Source organism: Rutidosis leptorrhynchoides, chromosome 2 (assembly GCF_046630445.1).
Source record: "Rutidosis leptorrhynchoides isolate AG116_Rl617_1_P2 chromosome 2, CSIRO_AGI_Rlap_v1, whole genome shotgun sequence".
Taxonomy (NCBI): domain Eukaryota; kingdom Viridiplantae; phylum Streptophyta; class Magnoliopsida; order Asterales; family Asteraceae; genus Rutidosis; species Rutidosis leptorrhynchoides.
Genome location: NC_092334.1, coordinates 515,506,727 through 515,529,017, shown reverse-complemented (window position 1 = coordinate 515,529,017; position 22,291 = coordinate 515,506,727). Strand labels below are relative to the sequence as shown.

General features: G+C 37.8%; 1 protein-coding gene across 1 annotated transcript; it reads left to right on the top strand.

Annotated features, from left to right (window-relative positions):
- The first annotated feature begins 1,128 nt into the window (after nucleotides 1-1,128).
- On the top strand, nucleotides 1,129-1,563 carry LOC139889547 (uncharacterized). Its single transcript, XM_071872492.1, has one exon. The coding sequence runs from the start codon at nucleotides 1,129-1,131 to the stop codon at nucleotides 1,561-1,563; it is 435 nt and encodes a 144-aa protein (XP_071728593.1).
- The last annotated feature ends 20,728 nt before the right edge of the window (nucleotides 1,564-22,291 follow it).

The window sequence follows — 22,291 nt, the reverse complement described above, 5'->3', positions numbered from 1 at the left end:
AAGCTACTACAATCCTAATCAAAAACAAGTATCATTCACCAACCAAACCAATACACCACCCGGATTCACGAACCAAAACCGAAATCAAGGTTACAACAACTATAACCAAAACCGAAACAACAACTTCCAATACCAAAACCAACAACCTTACAACAACCAACCTTACCACAATCAAGCAAATGCAAATTATCAAAACAACCAAGGTTATAGTCAACAACAAAATAACCAATGTTACAATCAACAACCTCAACAAAACAATCAACAATTCCAACCTTCGAAGAGCTTAGAAGATATCATGCAAAACTACATCAAGAAGGTAGAATCAATCGAAGCTTTTTTAATGAAAGAGAATGAGCTCTTGAAGCAACAACTCCGAAACCAACAAGCTTCATTCCAAAACCTTGAGAGCACCTTTGGAAGAATTTCAAATCAAGTTGCCGAAAGACCACAAGGAACTTTACCTTCAAACACTCAAGTCAATCCGAATAATTACAACAACAACCGAAACAACTAACAAAACCACTAAAATAATACGAGTGTTATTCCTATCGAGGGCAACACTACCAATCCAATCCAAAATCAAGCGAGTTCGTCAAATCCCACCAATACTTATGCTCAAGTGAACTCGATTGATTCAACCGAAGAAGATCAATCCGAATATCCTCAAGCTTTCAAGTTCAATATTGAAGGAGACAAGTTTGATTTTGATGAAGCGTTAGAAATTGATACTATCGACTATGGGGTATTCAAGTTTTCGAAAGATTTGGACGATGCAACATTCATTCCCTACCAAGTTAAAAGTGTAATGTCCATGGAGACTACCGAGTTAACATGCAAAGAGTTAAAGGGTGATTTTGGGCAAATTCAATTGGGAAAGGTTGATAAAGAACAAAAGGTCGAAATTTATTGAATACGAAGGCGCAAAAGGACGAGGTCGAGGTTTCTACCACATCAACTAAGGAGAAAAATGAGACACCGGTCTCACATCTTCAATCACTATATCCTACACATCTAAATGATGTGGATTGTAAGTCAACTTTATCCGAAAATGAAAATATTTATGTTAAACTCCCCTTGGAGGAGGTGCTTGAGAATATGCCCAACTATGGGAAATTTTTGAAGACACTCATGGCCAAAAAGGGAGATGTTGAGCAAGCATCCACCGCTTTCATGAAAAAGGAGTGTGATGGAATTTTAAAGAAATGTAACCTACCATCAAAGATGGGTGATCCTGGACCTTTCCTTATCCCATGCAATGTAAACGGTTCGGAGATGCTCACATCTTTAGCCGATTCGGGAGCAAGTATCAACTTCATGCCCTATTTCGTTTACAAAAGGCTAGGCCTAGGTGATCTTTCACCCACTACAATGGGAGTCAAATTAATTGATCAATCAATTAACTCTAGTATGGGGATCACTGAAGACTTAATTGTTAAGGTGGGGGACATGGAGTTTCCCTTTGACTTTATTATCGTTGATATAAAGGAAGACCCGGTTGTACCCCTTGTTTTGGGAAGGCCATTTTTGGCAACCGTGGGCTCTTTCTTTGACTTAGGATCGTGAAATTGACTCTTCGGGATAAAGGGAAATGCATGAGCATAAAAACCAAACGTGTTAAAACACCATCAATGCCATTGACCACACCACAAGTTGTTGCTAGTATGCAATGCGTTGCAAGCACAAGGCAAGTAGATTCACCAATTAAAGGTAGTGGGGGATTAACCAAGGGAATTCAAGGTAAAGCCAAAAATCAAAACGACATTGTTGACAAGTCTATGTGAAAGTTATTTGGGCTGGTGCATCGGGCTTCATCCAAAAAGGATGAACATTTGAGAAAACACCTAGTGTCAAATTTGTCAAAACATGAGAAAGTAAAACTTAAGGAGTTAATCAATGAAACTAAGGTAATGAATGATTGATTAATGTCAATGTTAAGTGGTGGTGGTAACGAAAATGTTTCCCTTAGTTCAAAGGGAAAGGAGGTTTACCACCCCGGGATTAGTTGAAATCTCAAGGGGATGGGAGTCGGGTGATAGGCTTGTTAAAAACTTTCCACATTTGTGTATATAATTTCTTTTAATTGCATTCCATTTAGAATTGTATGATATTGCTTTTCTTAGTTGCATTTTTATGTTTTTTGTATTGCATGCATATGGGTAAACCAGAAAACGTCAAAAATAGTTTGTGAATGGGTCAAAACGGACTTAAATTTGGAAAAACTGCAATTAGGTACAAAAGCGGTGCTTTTGTCCCAGGAGCGGCGCTTTTCATTTGCAAGAGCGACGCTTCTTTCACAAGAACGACGCTTTAACCTGCAATTTTGTGTCAAAAATGAGCAGTAGCCAAGAACGGCGCTTTTGTTTTCAAAAGCGGCACTTTTAGTTCGCATAGAGCAACACTTTTCTTTCAAAAGCGACGCTTCTGTTTTGGTCAGGAGCGGCGCTCCTGTTTGAAAAGCGGCGCTTTTGCATCTGCTACTTAAGAATTCTGCACGACCAAAAATTCATTTTTTCACACCCAACTTCGATTTCCTCTCTAATAGCGGCGTATCTATAGCCCTAATCGACCTAAATCGACTCAAGACTTTAAACTCTTCAATTTTCTTGCATATCTTCACTATCTAACATGGGAAAAGTAAGAATCCATCATTTTAATTCACTCTTTAACACGATTTGATTGATTTTTACCATTTTTCTCTTTATGCTTAATTCGTAGATTATGCTTGATTTATGATGTTAATGGTCAAATTGTTGATGAATCTAACTACATTGATGTTTATTAACATGATTTACATGCTTTGTTACATAGATTTCAACTTTAAAATTCTAGGGTTCATCCAATTTGGGGAGTTTTTGATTTTGAGCCAAATTGGAGTGTTAATTGTTATTGTTGATGCTTAATTGTTAGTCTACCATGATTATCTTGCTTTGAATCCATCTTTCATGCTTGTATGATAATTAGGGTTCATAAGATAGGGTTTTTAATGAGTTTGACCAATTTGAGCAATGTGATTAGTGATAATGTGCTTGTTTGCGGTATATTTATACTATAACATGAAGAATTGATATAATTTGATGAATGCTCTTGTCTTAGTTGAATTTTCGAACTAATTAGGCTTTGACTAGTGTTGACTTTTTGCAAATTGCTTCATGTTGACCATGTTTGACCAAGATAAGCTTACTAGTTGAGTATAATGCATGTTTAGCTTATGATACTACTTATGATTTATAATCACTTGCATGAGCTAAATGTTGCAACTTTGTGTAAAGCTTGAAATTTCACCAAATTGTTTGTCTTGTTTGATTTCACATATTGACCATGTCTAAATGCAATTGTTTTATTCATGTATGATATACACGAACATGTTTTGCATGATGAAATTAATTGTGAATCTTTGAAATCAACTTGGAAATTATGATTAAACTTTGAAAGTGAATTGTTTATGTGCTAACTTTTATCTCTCCACAATGTTTTTATCTTTTTGTCTTGTTTTATAGACTAACGTACCAACAAAGTCACATGGTGGCTCGGCAAGCTGAGCAAAAAGACAAAAGAGTATTGGAGTTAAGGGTAGAGGTAAACGCCCAGCTCAACAAGATGTTGAGGTTGAAGATGAGGAAATGCCACAAATCTTAGAGGATATCCAAAGACTTTCATCTGACCCGTGGTTACAACAGATTTTGCTGAACCCACGTTTTAGAGATGGCTTAGAGCTTAGGCTCAAGGAAAAGTTCTATTTGGGGAAAACCATTGACTGGTCTCTTCTTGATGAGGCCAGTATGACTGCTGAGGCTGAGGGACTTTTTAATGCTCCATATGAGAATAGGAAAATCAACCCTTGGGTTCCATTCTTTAGGTATAATGAGCCCATTTACATCGTCCCAATCTTGGAATTCACTTCCACCCTTATTGTCAATTTCAGGGTAGAAACAATTACTGACATAGAATACATGACCTTTAACCTGGGCGGCCAACAACGAAAAATGAGCATGCTCCAACTTATCAGGGCCTTAGGGATTTACACAGAGTTTAGGAACAACACCAATGCCCTTTGGGACTATCTTTTGAGTTGCTGAATCCCCACTACCAACACGGAAGAGTTTAACTTTCCCGCCGTTTGGCATGAAATGAGCATTGGGCCTTTCTGCCCGGGTAAAACCGTAGCCAACACCCTTAGGACACATAACCTTCGAATCATAGCCCGATTCATTGCGAATGCGGTCAACTACCATTTCCATAGCAATGAGAAGATGTCCTACTTGGACATTTGGCTCACTAATCGAATCTCAAATCAGGTGAATGTCCATGTCCCTCATCTTATTACTGACTATCTTTTCGACAAGACTGGGACAAAAGGGAAGAGAGGTACTGTGGGTGGTGTTTTTGTTACAAGGATAGCCAAGTATTTGGGAATTGATGTTTCAAGGTTCACGGCCTATGAAATGGCCAAATTTGGGTATGCTGACTTTAAGGGCGGTAATATTCTCAAGAGGGATGTGAACAAACAAATGAGGAGGTGGTTTGATCTGAATGATATTGGGATATGAAACGGGTAATGTTGAAGGAAGTTGTGGAGCACAAGGAGCGGGGAGTAGTGCTCCGAGTGGGTATGACCAAGCTTGGCTTGAAAGTCGATTTAATCAAATTAATATTAACCAAGCAAACCAAGAATACAAAGCACGCTACTACTTCTCGGCCCCATGGGCACATACTCAATGGGAAGCTCATTGCAGCCAACTTCACCAAGCGGACCCAACTTCCCCGAGGCCATTTGATCCCACCATTAACATGTATGATTACAATAAACCTAGATCCCAACCACTAATCGACTATGATGTAAACGAGGCACTAAGGCGAGCTCAAGAGTTTGAGTACTTTGCTAGGATGAGGGGAGAACAACAACAATCAAGCGAGCAAGGTACAAGCTGTAGTGACCCGAACTTTTCCATATTTATATATATTAAATGAAATTGTTATTTACATGATTAAGTGTTTCCAACATGTTAAGCAATCAAACTTGTTAAGACTTGATTAATTGAAATAGGTTTCATATAGACAATTGACCACCCAAGTTGACCGGTGATTCACGAATGTTAAAACTTGTAAAAACTATATGATGTCATATATATGGATATATATATATATATATATATATATATATATATATATATATATATATATATATATATATATATATATATATATATATATATATATATATAGTTAACATGGTATTATGATAAGTAAATATATCATTAAGTATATTAACAATGAACTACATATGTAAAAACAAGACTAATAACTTAAGGATTTCGAAACGAGGCATATATGTAACGATTATCGTTGTAACGACATTTAATTGTATATATATCATATTAAGATATATTAATACATCATAATATCATGATAATGTAATAATTTAACATCTATTTAGATATAGTAAACAATAGGTTAACAACATTTAACAAGATCGTTAACCTAAAGGTTTCAAAACAACACTTACATGTAACGACTAACGATGACTTAACGACTCAGTTAAAATGTATATACATGTAGTGTTTTAATATGTATTCATACAATTTTGAAAGACTTCAAGACACTTATCAAAGTACTTCTACTTAACAAAAATGCTTACAATTACATCCTCATTCATTTTCATCAACAATTCTACTCGTATGCACTCGTATTCGTACTCGTACAATACCCAGCTTCTAAATGTATTTACTATTGGTATATACACTCCAATGATTAGCTCTTAGCAGCCCTTGTGAGTCACCTAACACATGTAGGAACTATCAGTTGGCAACTAGCATGAAATATCTCATAAAATTATAAAAATATTAGTAATCATTCATGACTTATTTACAAGTAAACAAAATTACACATCCTTTATATCTAATCCATATACCAACGACCAAAAACACCTATAAACACTTTCATTCTTCAATTTTCTTCATCTAATTGATTTCTCTCAAGTTCTATCTTCAAGTTCTAAGTATTCTTCATAAATTCTATAAGTTCTAGTTTCATAAAATCAAGAATACTTCCAAGTTTGCTAGCTTACTTCCAATCTTGTAAAGTGATCATCCAACCTCAAGAAATCTTTCTTATTTACAGTAATATATCTTTCTAATACAAGGTAATACTCATATTCAAACTTTGATTCAATTTCTATAACTATAACAATCTTATTTCGAGTGGAAATCTTACTTGAACTTGTTTTCGTGTCATGATTCTGCTTCAAGAACTTTCAAGCCATCCAAGCATCCTTTGAAGCTAGATCTATTTTTCTCATTTCCAGTAGGTTTACCTACTAAAATTAAGGTAGTAATGATGTTCATAACATCATTCGATTCATACATATAAAACTATCTTATTCGAAGATTTAAACTTGTAATCACTAGAACATAGTTTAGTTAATTCTAAACTTGTTCGCAAATAAAGTTAATCCTTCTAACTTGACTTTTAAAATCAACTAAACACATGTTCTATATCTATATGATATGCTAAATTAATGATTTAAAACCTAGAAACACGAAAAACACCGTAAAATCGGATATACGCCGTCGTAGTAACACCGCGGGCTGTTTTGGGTTAGTTAATTAAAAACTATGATAAACTTTGATTTAAAAGTTGCTCTTCTGGAAAAATGATTTTTCTTATGAACATGAAACTATATCCAAAAATCATGGTTAAACTCAAAGTGGAAGTATGTTTTCCAAAATGGTCATCTAGACGTCGTTCTTTCGACTGAAATGACTACATTTACAAAAATGACTTGTAACCTGTATTTCTGACTATAAACTTATACTTTTTTCTGTTTAGATTCATAAACTTAAGTTCAATATGAAACCATAGCAACTTGAAACACTCAAAACGGATTTAAAACGAAGAAGTTATGGGTAAAACATGATTGGATAATTTTTCTTGTTGTAGCTACGTGAAAATTGGTAACAAATCTATATTAATCATATCCTAGATAACTCATATTGTATTATACATGTATTCTAATATATTATGTTAGCTTGGGATACCATAGACACGAATACAATGTTTTGACATATCATATCGACCCATCTATATATATATTTCGGAACAACCATAGACACTCTATATGCAGTAATGTTGGAGTTAGCTATACAGGGTTGAGGTTGATTCCAAAATATTATATATACTTTGAGTTGTGATCTAGCCTGAGGCTTATATACACGAGGTCGTGGATTGATTCAAGATAATATATATTGTTTTATTTTCTGTACATCTAACTGTGGACAACTAGTTGTAGGTTACTAACGAGGATAACTGACTTAATAAACTTAAAACAGCAAAACGTATTAAAAATGTTGTAAATATATTTTGAACATACTTTGATATATATGTACATATTTGTTATAGGTTCGTGAATCGACCAGTGACCAAGTCTTACTTCCCGACGAAGTAAAAATCTATGAAAGTGAGTTATAGTCCCACTTTTAAAATCTAATATTTTAGGATGAGAATACATGCAGTTTTATAAAATAGACACAATTAAATGAAACTACATTCTATTGCTGGATTATTAAACCGAATATGCCATTTTTTAGTCTGGTAATCTAAGAATTAGGGAACAGACACCCTAATTGACGCGAATCCTAAAGATAGATCTATTGGGCCCAACGAGCCCCATCCAAAGTACCGGATGCTTTAGTACTTCGAATTCATCATGTCCGAAGGGAGTCCCGAAATGATAGGGGATATTCTATATGCATCTTGTTAAGGTCGGTTACCAGGTGTTCACCATGTGAATGATTTTTATCTCTATGTATGGGATGTATATTGAAATATGAAATCTTGTGGTCTATTATTACGATTTGATAAATATAGGTTAAACCTATAACTCACCAACATTTTTGTTGACGTTTAAAGCATGTTTATTCTTAGGTGATTATTAAGAGCTTCCGCTGTTACATGCTATTATATGGACAAGATTTGGTGTCAGCATGCTTGTATAATATTGTTTAAAACTGCATTCGAGATTTATTTTGTTGTAACATATTAATATTTGTAAACCAATATGTATTGGTAGTGTGTAAGTGTGATATTTGTTAGATTATCATTTCTGAATAATCTAAGTGGTGTCTTGTTAACCTTGTTGATAAAATAAAGGTTATGGTTTGTTTTAAAAACGAATGCAGTCTTTGAAAAATGTCTCATATAGAGGTCAAAACCTCGCAACGAAATCAATTAATATGGAACGTTTATAATCAATATGAACGGGACATTTCACAAGCGAGCAAAGTACATGGGATAATCCACCAAACTACGATCAATACCCAACTCAGGACCAATCATACGGGAGCTCAAACTCATATTATGGAGGGTACAATTGGTGGTGATTCCTTTGGTTGCATTCTCACTCTCTTTTGTTTGTTGGTTTAGTTAATTTTATGATGGTTGATTTGGGAAACAATTTATTTGAATTAGTTGGCATGTAAGAGCTAAGGGAGGTTGGTTTAGGAACGTTTGAACAACTCGATATTTTTATGTGTGTGTGGCGAAAACAATTTGGTTTATGTTTGATTATGTTTATGTTGCTAGTTATTTGGATCCGGATGGCTTGTAGTTCCCGGATAAAACAATTTGAACTTGAATATTGGCATGTAATAACCTAAGACAATTTAGGATTGTGATGTTTTCATTATTGTTGATTGTGTGTTTGATGCCAATTTGATATGTTGGTTGATTCGACGAATTATGCATATGTGATGTTGATCATGGATATTTCATGTTTGGTTGTTGAAATTTGGAGATTATATTTTACTAGTGATCTTATCGGTTGAGTAGTTTGGTTGAATATCTTATTGTGTTGGTAAATGTTTGTATGATTTTGTTGATATATTTGGAGCATTATGATTTTATTGTGGGCGCTCATACTCCCCAGAGTATGGCCCCGCACATTTTGTACCTTGTGAGCATACTTCAATTGTAGGGAATGCCATATGCACTTGGCTCCTTCTTTTGGCTCAATAAGTGGTGCAACAACATGCAAGCGAATTTGGTGACTAAGTAATACTCGAATGGTAACAACAAAGATCGTTTGATCTTCACCGATTTTTATTTTCTTCCCTCTCATATTCTCTATTTTCAAAATGTCCCTCATTTTCACTTATTCTACCGCTTTAATTGTAACACCCTAATATCTATTGTACATAAGTGTAAATATAGTACATAAAGTGTGGGAATAATTCTGGAATTTAACAGTGATCAGATTCTGTTCAGGCCTAAGTGCGCTCAGCGCACACTTAGGGGTGCGCGTGGCGTACTCCTACTGTAGCCGGATTCTGCCTTTTTAATTAGATATTTTGGAAGGGCATTGTGGTAATTTCACTTAGGGGACGAGATAAGGTCACCAGATCAGTGGGTTGGGAGTCATAACTCCATTCTCAACCACCTTCATCTTTCTAATTCAATTTTAGTGAGAGAAACCCATTTGAGTGAGAGAAAGCTCAAGTAAAGGAAGAAGGAGCTAGTTTTGGGTTTTAGCTCGAGTTATAAAGTTGTTCATCTCCTCTCTAGCTATGTTTTGGTTGTGGTGGTAAGTTCTAATTTTAATTTCCTTAATTTAATTTGTTTAAGGGTTAGAACTTGGGTTAGTGATGAACATAAAACCTTTTGTTGGTGATTTTGGGGGTTTTAGGTAAGATTGAGTCAAGAGGACTCAGGAATGACCTACCTAGGGTTTCAAAGTAATAATTGGTGTTATTGAGTCTAAAATGGTTAGTTATTTACTAGCTCACTTGTGTTGCTAGTAAAATTGGTTCTAGGGTTTATGGTTGACTTGAAATGGGTCAAATGGGTGGGTTTGACCTAGCGGGATAAATTGAGTATGAAAACACCCTAGTTATGTGTTGATGGAAGTCATAGAACCTTAGTCACTAGCTTTTAGTGATTAGTTGGGAGTCTTGACCTTTAATGCGTGATTCTAGTGCAAATGGGTCATAAATGCACTAGTGAGGCTAGTTGGTGGAAAGTCCAATTTATTATGTGAATTAATTGAGAATTAATTGTGTTAGGTGACTCGCTTTGAAGTTACAAGTTGTTATTGGAAATCTTGCCAAGTCGACAAGGTGAGTGGAATGATTATACATGTGTGCATATAATGTATTTACTTGTACGAGATTCGATGTGGGTTTAAGTTCGGGCGGTCGATACCACATCGGGTCAATATATGATATGGGTTTAAGTTCGGGAGTTCGATGCCATGTCATGTATGTGTGTGGGCGTGTAGGGTGGGTTTAAAGTTCTGGCGTTCGATACCACATTACATGTGATGGGTGGGTTTAAAGTTCGGGCGATCGATACCACTCCGGGGTTAGTGTTATAATTCGTTGTGCGCTAACGGTTGTTGGGAACACCAATGGGAAATTCGAAGTACCATTCCTTTGTACTCTTGGTTACCATGGATATGTGTTTGTAGTGTGGCACTTTATATTATTCGAGTTATATATGTTATTGTTTATGCTAGCTTGTGGTCTTGGAGATTTAGCGTTATACCTTGCGTTGGTATGTCATTTAAATTGCTAGCGTGTATGAGGTAATTGTGTATGTGATTGCAAGTAAGTAGGTTATATATGTATGTGTATAATTATTGCATTCACTAAGCGTTAGCTTACCCTCCCGTTGTTTACCTTTTTAGGATCCGGCTTAGATAAGGGCAAAGGTATTTGCTTGGATTAGTGGCTCTCGAGGGTTTTAGCTTTTTGGAAGTTCGACCAAGATTTAGGTAGTTTAACCCCAAACACCATGCTCTAGTGACGTTTGGCAATTAAACTTTTTGTGGTCGAAACTCGTATTTCGTACTTAATGGTATTTTGGGCATATGTGGGCCCCACGATGTAAAACTCGTTTTATCATTGATTCGTGCTAGTTTTACTTATACTAATATGATGTGAAAAGCATTTCGTCTAAAAATGATGGGAAGTGTTAGATCTTTTTACGAAAATGGAACAAATTGGACAGCGGGCTGCCAGGCCCTGTGCGCGTCGCGCACATGAAGGGTTGCGCGCCGCGCACCCTGCCTGGTCAGGCCTGCTTCGAATTTTTTTTTTATTTTGCAGTTTTGGTTGGTTAACGGGTTGGGATGTTACAAGTGGTATCAGAGCATGGTCTAAGGGATTTAGGTGACTTGAGATAGGCGCCTAGACTTAGACTTTTGTGTTGTTGAATAATATGCGGGACTTGTAGGACTACGGGTCGGTGCGGGTTTTGATTAGTTTTTTGGTGCATAGGTGGACTAACTATGCTTATGTTATGACATACTAATCATGTGTTATTGTTTTGAACATCAAGCAAGATGGTTGTGATGCGTTTGAGCATGGCACGACATGTGAGCGTAATAGTGAGTCGCGACCACTATTACGGTTGCAAGTCAAGTCAAGCAAGGATGTGCGATAAGTATCGAGCTAGATGTGGTGTGTGTGCGGTCATATGCGTAGGTACATATGTGTATTAAATTGTTGGTGATGTCTAATCCATTTTTAATCTTTAGAATGAAGATGAGAAACGGAACGGATACGAATGGCAATGGTGGTCCCTCTCATGTGGAGGAAGATGAGATGACTACCAAGATTGAGACCGCTTTAGAAAACTATGTTTCGGTTTTCTCACGAAGGGTTAAACAAATATTCGAAGAGTCGGTTTCGGAACAAATTGTTGATATGATTCAAGAATGAATGACCAATGCCGTCAAAGAAGAAGTTGAAAGGAGGTTTTCTAGACCTCAAAACGGGGGCGAGTTGGAGTTTAGCTATAAGAACTTTTTGGCGACTAAGCCTCCTCACTTTTACGGGGATCCCGACCCCATGAAAAGTGCGGCTTGGATCTCCGATGTTGAAGGTTATTTTCGCATGACCGAGTTCCCACCCGAGAAGAAGACAAGGCTTGCTACTAGTTTGTTGAGGGGCCATGCTAAAGATTGGCTCGATGGTAAAATTTATATGGTGGGTGATGCGGCTTTTGTGGGGTTGTCTTGGGCGGAGTTCAAGAAGGAGTTTTTCCTCGAATATCGTACGCAAGCGGATCTTTCCAAATTGCACAATGAGTTAAGGAACATGCGTCAAGGGTCTTTGGACCTAAACACTCTCAAAACCAACTTTCTCGCCAAAGCGCATTTTTGCCCCGAGTATGTGGGGAACGATCAATTGTTAATGAAAGACTTTCATGCGACCCTTAGAGATGATTTGAAGGGTAAAATTAGTATTGGTCATGTTGAAACTTTTGCAAAGCTTTTGGCGGTGGCGAAGGGGTTTGAAGCGCAAGCTCCGAGTCCGGTTAGTTATGCACCAAGTAAAAGAAAGTTTGAAGTTTCTAGTTTTTCGAACAAGAAAAGTAAGGGAGCAACCGAAAGTGTCGGTAGCGTGAAGAGGGGTGCTTCTAGTGGTCACATGTTTCAATTGTGGGCAAAAGGGTCACTACTCTCGTGATTGTCCAAAACCGCCCACTAATACAATCACGTGTTTTAATTGTCAAAAAGAAGGGCACCGGAAGTCGGAGTGCCCCGATCTCCGAAATGATCAAGTTAAGAGAATAGAGAAGGCAGCAGGGTCGGCAAGGGGGCGTAATTATTTGATGACCAATGATGAAGCTAAGCAATCCAATGAAGTCGTCTCAGGTACTTTCATGCTTAACTCTAGTCCGGCGAGAATTCTATTTGATAGCGGTGCAAGTTTGTCGTTTGTGTCTCCAAAATTTGTGCCTAAACTTAATAAACCGTTAGTTAAGTTAAGTTGTGCGGTAGAATTCGAAATAGCGGATGGCAAGAATGTGCTAGTGGTTGATGTGTGTAAAAATTGTAATGTTGTGTTTGGTACCGAAAACTTTAAAATTGATCTCATCCCGATGAATTTGGGTGATTTTGATATCGTGGTTGGTATGGATTGGCTCGATCATAATAGAGCCGATATTGCATGCCATGAAAAATCTATTCGTGTAAAGACCCCAAGTGGGGGAGAGTTAATTATTCATGACGATAAGCGTAGAAGACTTGTGCCGATATGCACTTTTGCACGGGCACGTCGTTTCCTTGTTAGTGGTGGCATGGCTTTTCTTACCCATGTTGTTCATACTCGTGATGAGCCACCACCCATTCGCGAGATTCCGGTGGTTAATGAATTCGAAGACGTTTTTCGGATGAGTTACCGGGTGTTCCGGCGGAAAGACAAGTTGAATTTCGCATTGAGTTGGTTCCGGGAGCTACTCCCATTGCTAAAACTCCTTATCGTTTAGCGCCGACGGAAATGCAAGAATTGTTAAATCAAACCCAAGAGTTACTTGAGAAGGTTTTTATTCGACCGAGTGCTTCGCCATGGGGTGCTCCGGTCTTGTTCGTGAAGAAGAAAGATGGTAGTATGCGTATGTGCATTGATTATCGGGAGTTGAATAAAGTGACGATCAAGAATCGTTATCCATTGCCTAGGATTAATGATTTGTTTGATCAACTCCAAGGTGCGACGTATTTCTCTAAAATTGACCTACGGTCTGGCTATCACCAAATGCGGGTCCGTGAGGAAGATATTGAGAAAATGGCTTTTCGAACGCGTTACGGGCATTTTGAATTTGTGGTTATGCCTTTTGGTCTTACGAATGCACCGACGGCATTCATGGATCTTATGAACCGAGTGTGCCAACCTATGTTGGACAAGACGGTAATTGTGTTCATCGACGACATACTTGTCTATTCGAGGAGTATGAAGGAACATGAACATCATTTGCGTAGTGTGATGAAGACGTTACGGAAGGAGAAGTTGTATGCTAAGTTCTCAAAATGTGAATTTTGGCTAAGGGAGGTTCAATTCCTTGGCCATATTGTGAACAAGAATGGTATTCAAGTAGATCCGGGGAAGATAGAGACGGTGAAGAGTTGGGGACAACCGACTACGCCTACGGAAATCCGAAGTTTTCTCGGATTGGCCGGTTATTATCGTTGGTTTATCCAAGACTTTTCAAAGATTGCTTCTCCATTAACTAAGTTGACAAGGAAGAATACGAGATTCAATTGGGAGAACGAGCAAGAAATCGCTTTTCAATTGTTAAAAGAGAAATTGTGTCAAGCTCCGGTCTTAGTGTTGCCGGAAGGTGTAGATGATATGACGGTTTATTGTGATGCTTCTTTGAATGGGTTCGGGTGTGTTCTAATGCAACGAGGTAAAGTCATCGCTTACGCCTCTCGCTAATTAAATGAACATGAAAAGAGATACCCGACTCATGATCTCGAATTAGCGGCGGTGGTCCATGCTTTGAAAATTTGGCGCCATTACTTGTATGGTGTCAAGTGTACGATTTATTCGGATCACAGGAGTTTGAAACATCTTTTTGATCAACGGGATTTAAATTATCGTCAACATAGATGGATGGATGTGGTGAAGGATTATGATTGTGAGATACTTTATCATCCGGACAAGGCGAATGTGGTCGCGGATGCATTAAGCCAAAAGAGTCACCACCCGGCGTTACGATTGGGATTGTTACGTATGATTATTACTAACAATTTTCCTGAAAAGCTTGGTGTGATTCAAATAGAGGCTTACGTTCACAACAAGCATGCGGAATGAATTGTGGGGCAATCGGAATTCATTACTATGGGTTCGCGTGGTTTGTTGTCTTTTCAAGGAAGAGTGTGGGTGCCTAAGATGAGTGATTACCGGCGGGTGCTACTCGATGAAGCACATAAGTCAAAGTATTCCATTCATCCGGGCGCGACGAAAATGTATCTTGATTTGAGGAAAGATTATTGGTGGTCGGGCATGAAACGTGACGTTGTTAAGTATGTAGAGCAATGTGTCACGTGTTTGCAAGTTAAAGCCGAACACCAAAAGCCGTATGGTATGTTGCAACCTCTAGAAATTCCGATGTGGAAGTGGGAGCATATTACCATGGATTTTATTACCAAGTTGCCGAAAACGGCAAGAACCCAATTTGATACTATTTGGGTGATTGTTGATAGATTGACGAAAAGTGCATTGTTTCTTCCTATTAAAGAAGCAATTACATCAGAGGCACTTGCGAAAATGTTCATTAAGGAGGTGATATCGAGACACGGCGTTCCCGCGTCTATCGCTTCGGATCGGGACACGCGTTTTACTTCTCGATTTTGGAAAAAGTTTCATGAGGACATGGGAACGAGGGTGAATATGAGTACGACGTACCATCCTCAAACGGACGGTCAAACCGAACGTACGAATCAAATATTGGAGGATATGTTACGAGCGTGTATTATTGATTTCGGTGGTAGTTGGGATGAACATTTGCCTTTGGTGGAATTCTCATACAATAATAGTTTTCACTCTAGTATTGGAATGCCACCATATGAGATGTTATATGGTAGAAGGTGTCGAACCCAGATTTGTTGGGGTGAAGTGGGTCAAAGGGAAGTCGGGAGCACCGACTTGGTATTGGAGACGAATAGTAAAATCGATATGATTCGGGCTCGTTTAAAAGCAGCGCAAGATAGACAAAAGTCTTATGTCGATAAATGTAGGCGACTGATCGAGTTTTAAGAGGGTGAGATGGTGATGCTCAAGGTTTCGCCGTGGTAGGGTATTATTCGGTTTCGAAAATGGGGAAAGTTAGCTCCTCGGTTTATTGGGCCATTTAAGATTTTAGCTCGTGTTGGCGAAGTTGCGTATCGTTTGGAATTACCCGAAGAGCTTGCGGGGATCCATAATACATTTCATGTTTCCCATCTCCGTAAATGTCTTGCGGATGATTCGTCATGGATGCCGTTGGATGAGATTGAGCTAAACAACAAGCTAGAGTATGTTGAAGAGCCGATTGCTATACTTGATGAAAAGGTGAAAATGTTGCATAACAAAGAGGTGAGGACCTTTAATGTCCAATGGTGTCATAGTAAAGGTTCCGAGTTTACATGGGAACCCGAAGAATTTGTGTTGGTGTATCTTCCTGCTTGTCATGCGGCTTGGATCGCGAGGACGCGCTTCAATTCAAGTGAGGGAGAGTTGTAACACCCTAATATCTATTGTACATAAGTGTAAATATAGTACATAAAGTGTGGTAATAATTCTGGAATTTAACATTGATCAGATTATGTTCAGGCCTAAGTGCGCTCAGCGCACACTTAGGGGTGCGCGTGGCGCACTCCTACTGTAGCCGGATTCTGCCTTTTTCATTAGATATTTTGGAAGGGCATTGTGGTAATTTCACTTAGGGGACGAGATAAGGTCACCAGATCAGTGGGTTGGGAGTCATAACTCCATTCTCAACCACCTTCATCTTTCTAATTCAATTTTAGTAAGAGAAACCCATTTGAGTGAGAGAAAGCTCAAGTAAAGGAAGAAGGAGCTAGTTTCGGGTCTTAGCTCGAGTTATAAAGTTGTTCATCTCCTCTCTAGCTACGTTTTAGTTGTGGTGGTAAGTTCTAATTTTGATTTCCTTAATTTAATTTGTTTAAGGGTTAGAACTTGGGTTAGTGATGAACATAAAACCTTTTGTTGGTGATTTTGGGGGTTTTGGGTAAGATTGAGTCAAGAGGACTCAAGAATGACTAACCTAGGATTTCAAAGTAATAATTGGTGTTATTGAGTCTAAAATGGTTAGTTATTCACTAGCTCACTTGTGTTTCTAGTAAAATTGGTTCTAGGGTTTATGGTTGACTTGAAATGGGTCAAATGGGTGGGTTTGACCTAGCGGGATAAATTGAGTAGGAAAACACCCTAGTTATGTGTTGATGGAAGTCTTAGAACCTTAGTCACTAGCTTTTAGTGATTAGTTGGGAGTCTTGACCTTTAATGCGTGATTCTAGTGCAAATGGGTCATAAATGCACTAGTGAGGCTAGTTGGTGGAAAGTCCAACTTATTATGTGAATTAATTGAGAATTAATTGTGTTAGGTGACTCGCTTTGAAGTTACAAGTTGTTATTGGAAATCTCGCCAAGTCGACAAGGTGAGTGGAATGATTATACATGTGTGTATATAATGTATTTACTTGTACGAGATTCGATGTGGGTTTAAGTTCGGGCGATCGATACCACATCGGGTCAATATATGATATGGGTTTAAGTTCGGGCGTTCGATGCCATGTCATGTATGTGTGTGGGCGTGTAGGGTGGGTTTAAAGTTCGGCCGTTCGATACCACATTACACGTGACGGGTGGGTTTAAAGTTTGGGCGATCGATACCACTCCGGGGTTAGTGTTATAATTCGTTGTGCGCTAACGGTTGTTGGGAACACCGATGGGAAATTCGAAGTACCATTCCTTTGTACTCTTGGTTACCATGGTTTTGTGTTTGTAGTGTGGCACTTTATATTATTCGAGTTATATATGCTATTGTTTGTGCTAGCTTGTGGTCTTGGAGATTTAGCGTTATACCTTGCGTTGGTATGTCATTTAAATTGCTAGCGTGTATGAGGTAATTGTGTATGTGATTGCAAGTAAGTAGGTTATATATGTATGTGTATAATTATTGCATTCACTAAGCGTTAACTTACCCTCTCGTTGTTTACCTTTTTAGGATCCGGCTTGGATAAGGGCAAAGGTATTCGCTTGGATTAGTGGCTCTCGAGGGTTTTAGCTTTTTGGAAGTTCGACCAAGAGTTGGGTAGTTTAACCCCAAACACCATGCTCTAGTGACGTTTGGCAATTAAACTTTTTGTGGTCGAAACTCGTATTTCGTACTTAATGGTATTTTGGGCATATGTGGGCCCCGCGATATAAAACTCGTTTTATCATTGATTCGTGCTAGTTTTACTTATACTAATATGATGTGAAAAGCATTTCGTCTAAAAATGATGGGAAGTGTTGGATCTTTTTACGAAAATGGAAAAAATTGGACAGCGGGCTGCCAGGCCCTGTGCGCGCCGCGCAACCTGCCTGGTCAGGCCTGCTTCGATTTTTTTTTTTTTTTTTTTTTTTTTGCAGTTTTGGTTGGTTAACGGGTTGGGATGTTACATTAATGCAATGAGGGCATTTCATACGCTAAATGTAGGGGGAGAGTTGAAATTTCGGGCCATTTTTAAACTTTTTTCGGGTAAACTAGTCGCATTTACTCTCTAAAGATTAAAGCTTGCATTGTCGAACAATTGTTGGAATAAGTTTTTAACCATTACACTAAATCATATCATAAACATCTAAAAATGGTTGAAACTTGTAAAAATTTTCAAACTTTTTGGGAAAAGTAAAGTCTTTTCCTTGTTTTCAACTTAAGGAAGTAAAGTCTTCCTTAGTTTCATGCTTGTATTTCACCAAGTGAAAGTAAAGTCTTTCACTCTTCTTATGATTTTCCGCGAAAATGATAAACTTTTGAGAAAAATAAAATTTACGCTTGAAAGTTAAAGTCTTTCATGCATGTGCACCAAAACCAAGTGTTTAAAGCTTTATGCTTTAACACTTCCGGATGAATCGAGTCCATCCATTGTAGGGAGTCAAGTCTCTCGAATTTCGTTCTACTTGGTGTGGGAGACTTCCTAATCCACACTATTTCATATTGACATTGGCTGTCTCATCATTTCACGATGTTTCAACCGATGTATCATACCGTGGGAAGAAGAGCCACCGAGCTTCACAAAGTGCTATCCTTTTTAGCAGCAATGGCTTCGTGCTAGTGTTGCTAGACAACACAACCCATAGCCAAAAGCTATGGCACCCTTGCTATTGCAATTAACGGAAAGGTAGTAACTACTTCCTACCTTTCTAAAAATAAGCATAAAAGCTTGTTATGTGGGAAGTAGATAAGCATCATCTTGTTTTGGAAGTAAAGTCTTCCAAACTTGGAAGTAAAGTCTTCCAAGTTATGTTTGTTCCAAGCTTGGGAGTAAAGTCTCCCAAGTCAAGCTTGATTGTTTGAAAGGAAGTTAAAGTCTTCCTAGTGCTTCAAAAATTTGGAATTGGAGGACTCTCTTATTTAGCCACGTGGGGCCCTAATTCCACGAACCTCCGTCAATGCTTTCGCCCTACTATGAGAGAAACCATAGAGTTGTGATAGAAAGCTTGATGAGTGCCGGTTACCTCATGCCCAGGTAACCAAATAAAGGTGGGGTATCCAGTCCCTTACCTTTGGCACACCCACCTTAACCTTATACTTGGAATTGACGATATATATATTTGGAATTGACGATCATTTTTGGAATTGACGAAAAATAGGTGTTTTAGGGGCATGGAGGTGGAAGAGGGATAGCCATTGCGGGTTAATGAGGTGAGCATTCTTTTTGAAAGCATATTCTTTACACGATGCATTTCATGATTAGTGATGATGTGTGCGATATTCATGGCCCTTATTCATTTCGGGGTGCATTTTACATACTTTGGGTACACTTTGAGTTTGTTTGAGTAGATTTGTATTTGATATGATCGATTTGTTGATGAGTTTTGTAACATCCCGTCTTTTTCCGTTTACTTTCCGTCTATCTATTTTAAAGTTCGTTATATAATTATAACATCTTCCGCTAATACGCGTTTTAAAATATTTCGTTTAGGTAATTCACGCACTCGCTTCAAACTTGAGGGACTAAACTTGCTAAGAGACCAAACTTTTGACTAGGTCAAATGGTCAACATCATCTCCTTCATTCATTCATCCTCCACATTTCCTTTATACTTCCATCTTTTCACTCAACACCCAAATTAAAGAATCATCATCCATTTTCGATGTAGAAAGTGTTCATCAAAACAAATTACATACTCGAAATCCTTGCATCATCCTCTTCGAATCCATACCAACTTCATCTCATTTGGGTAACTTTCTAAAAACACTAGATTCTTTGTTCTTGATGTTTTTAACTTATAAAAGTGTTAATTAGTGTCTATGGCTCAAGTCTAACATGAATATGTGATTTATATGCTCGACTTTGTTATTTTAAGTAACTAGCATGAACTTGAAATTTGGTGTGTTTGATCTTGTGATTTGGTTACTTAAATGTTGTTAGATGTTAAAAGTGAATGTATTAAATGTGTTACTAGCATCATTAGCATCAATTTGGTGTGTAGGTTGACATGGAAAAGCTTCATAAACATAATCGTTAAGTTTATGATTTTGAGTTAGGGTTTGATAGAAGTAAAATGAACTTTTGATGCATTGAATGCCTTGCAATGTTATTTGTAAGTGTCTAGTTGTATTGTATGCGTAATTACCTACGAAACGGCGTATCATATGTGTGCATTTAATTCCCGAATCATCAATATGCATTTATGAACTTGAAAGCATTTATGGTGAACAATTAATGAACTTTCAACTTGGAATTGATTATTGTAAATAATGATTTTGGTTGATGAAATGTGTTTAGTTGCATTCCTCATTAAATTACCTTTCCAACGATGTATGGTATGAGTTTTAAGTGTTTACGGTTTGTGATTTGTGCTTAATTGAAGTTTGGTTGAGACTTGAACAATTGAAACTGACCAGGCACCAGTTCACGTTGATTGCCGCGGCGCGGCCCTCATTTGTCGCGGCGCGGCAATGGCCGTGTTCAGGGACTGATCAACTTTACAATTTTTCGTTTAATTCCAACTATGCTACGCACCTCTGATTAACATGTAACTTGTTCTAACATGCTCTTATATGATTATAAAACTCAGAAAAATTGTCCGAGACCCGACCCGAACGTGTTGACTTTGACTTGACCAAAGTTGACTTTTGTTCAAACTTAACCGAATACTTATGCAATCATTCTAACATGATTTTATATTGGTATCATGCATGAAACTTGGCAACGTGATTCACATGCTATATATAATCGAGTCGTAACGAGCCATAGGACTAATTGAACAACTTTGACCAATCATGTTTACCGTTATTGATACGACCTACTTGTTTAGGTCAAGACTAGCATCCATTCTTGCACACGTTTACTTGTGAAGTACTTTTACCTTTGTGCACTCAAGGTGAGATCATAGTCCCAATTTTACTCTTTTTAACTTACATTTGGGATGAGAAAACATAAACGTTTCATTTTACAAAGTGAACACAAGTACGAAAACAAACATTCTACATACGAGTTAGAACAAAATCCTCAATTCGATTATCATTAGTTACACTTGCCGGGTGTAAGGGAGAACTTATGTTGTATGGCCATATGGGTTTGACAAACCCTCATTCGGACAGTTCGCTACCGTTATTCGGATGAAATATATTTTCGAGAAATGGTGTATGTTCTAACACTATTGTGATGGGGTTCGTGGAAAGTTAAGCCTTGATAATTGGGTGCTCGTGATAACAAATTTTAGAATGGTTTACTATTATTTCAACGTTATAAATCTTGTGGTTCATTTGTACTTACTCACTTACTTACTTAAACCTATGATTTCACCAATGTTTTTCATTGACAGATTTCTATGTCTTTCTCAGGTCCTTGAACGTTTTGTGATACATGCTTCCGCTCACTATTTTTGATACTTGCTTGGATTTCAAGTATACATGCATACATGGAGCATCTTTTGACTTACTTTTAAATTGTGTCGCATAGGTTTCATTTGTACATTAAACGTTGTAATGTAACTAGTCGTTGAACTACTTATGTAAACTTGAAACATCTTTACATTTGAAATGAATGCGACATATTTTGGTCAACGTCATTTTAAAGACTTATGACCATGTAACGGGACCTAAGTAGACGGCACCGTCAATGACGATTTTGTCGGGTTCGAGGTCAAGGTCAAGGAGGGTCGCTACAAGTTTATGGCTATCCCGTGAATCCTACATATTTGGTCAAGGTCAAGGAGGTCAATTTCGAGTTTGCAATGATTTGATACTATTGTGATTGGTGTTTGATGACCTTCTTGTAGATGAAATTGACTTTAACCGGGGGCATGATTGGTTCGGGTAGACTTAGGCTTGAATTATGTTTATGTTAGCATTTGAGGATTGAAGATTTGAAGATACTAGCGGGAGCTTGAGTTAATCTATTGTTGGTAGAAAGAAGAAGATGATTGTGCTTGGTCCTAGCAAGTGCAAGTTTTTGGAGAACGCTATTACCGCCTAGTGCATATTCATGAAAGGTATCATTTTAAGCTTAACCTTCTAGCGCCTTGGCAATGTTCACTTATTTTTTCTCTATCTCCAAAGCTTGTTTTGTCGATTGTTTGCTTGAGGACAAGCAAAGGTTCAAATGTAGGGGGTTTGATATCGCTCCATTTATATATACTTTATTACGCAATATCTACATCACTTTGCTCGGTTTTTGACTATCTCGGAGCCTATTTAGTGTGTTATTGAGCTAATTGGTAAATTAAGGGCTAAGGAGTTGATTTGGTGTAAAATTGACCAAATCATGGGCAAAATTGGCTAAGAAAATGACAAGTTCAGGA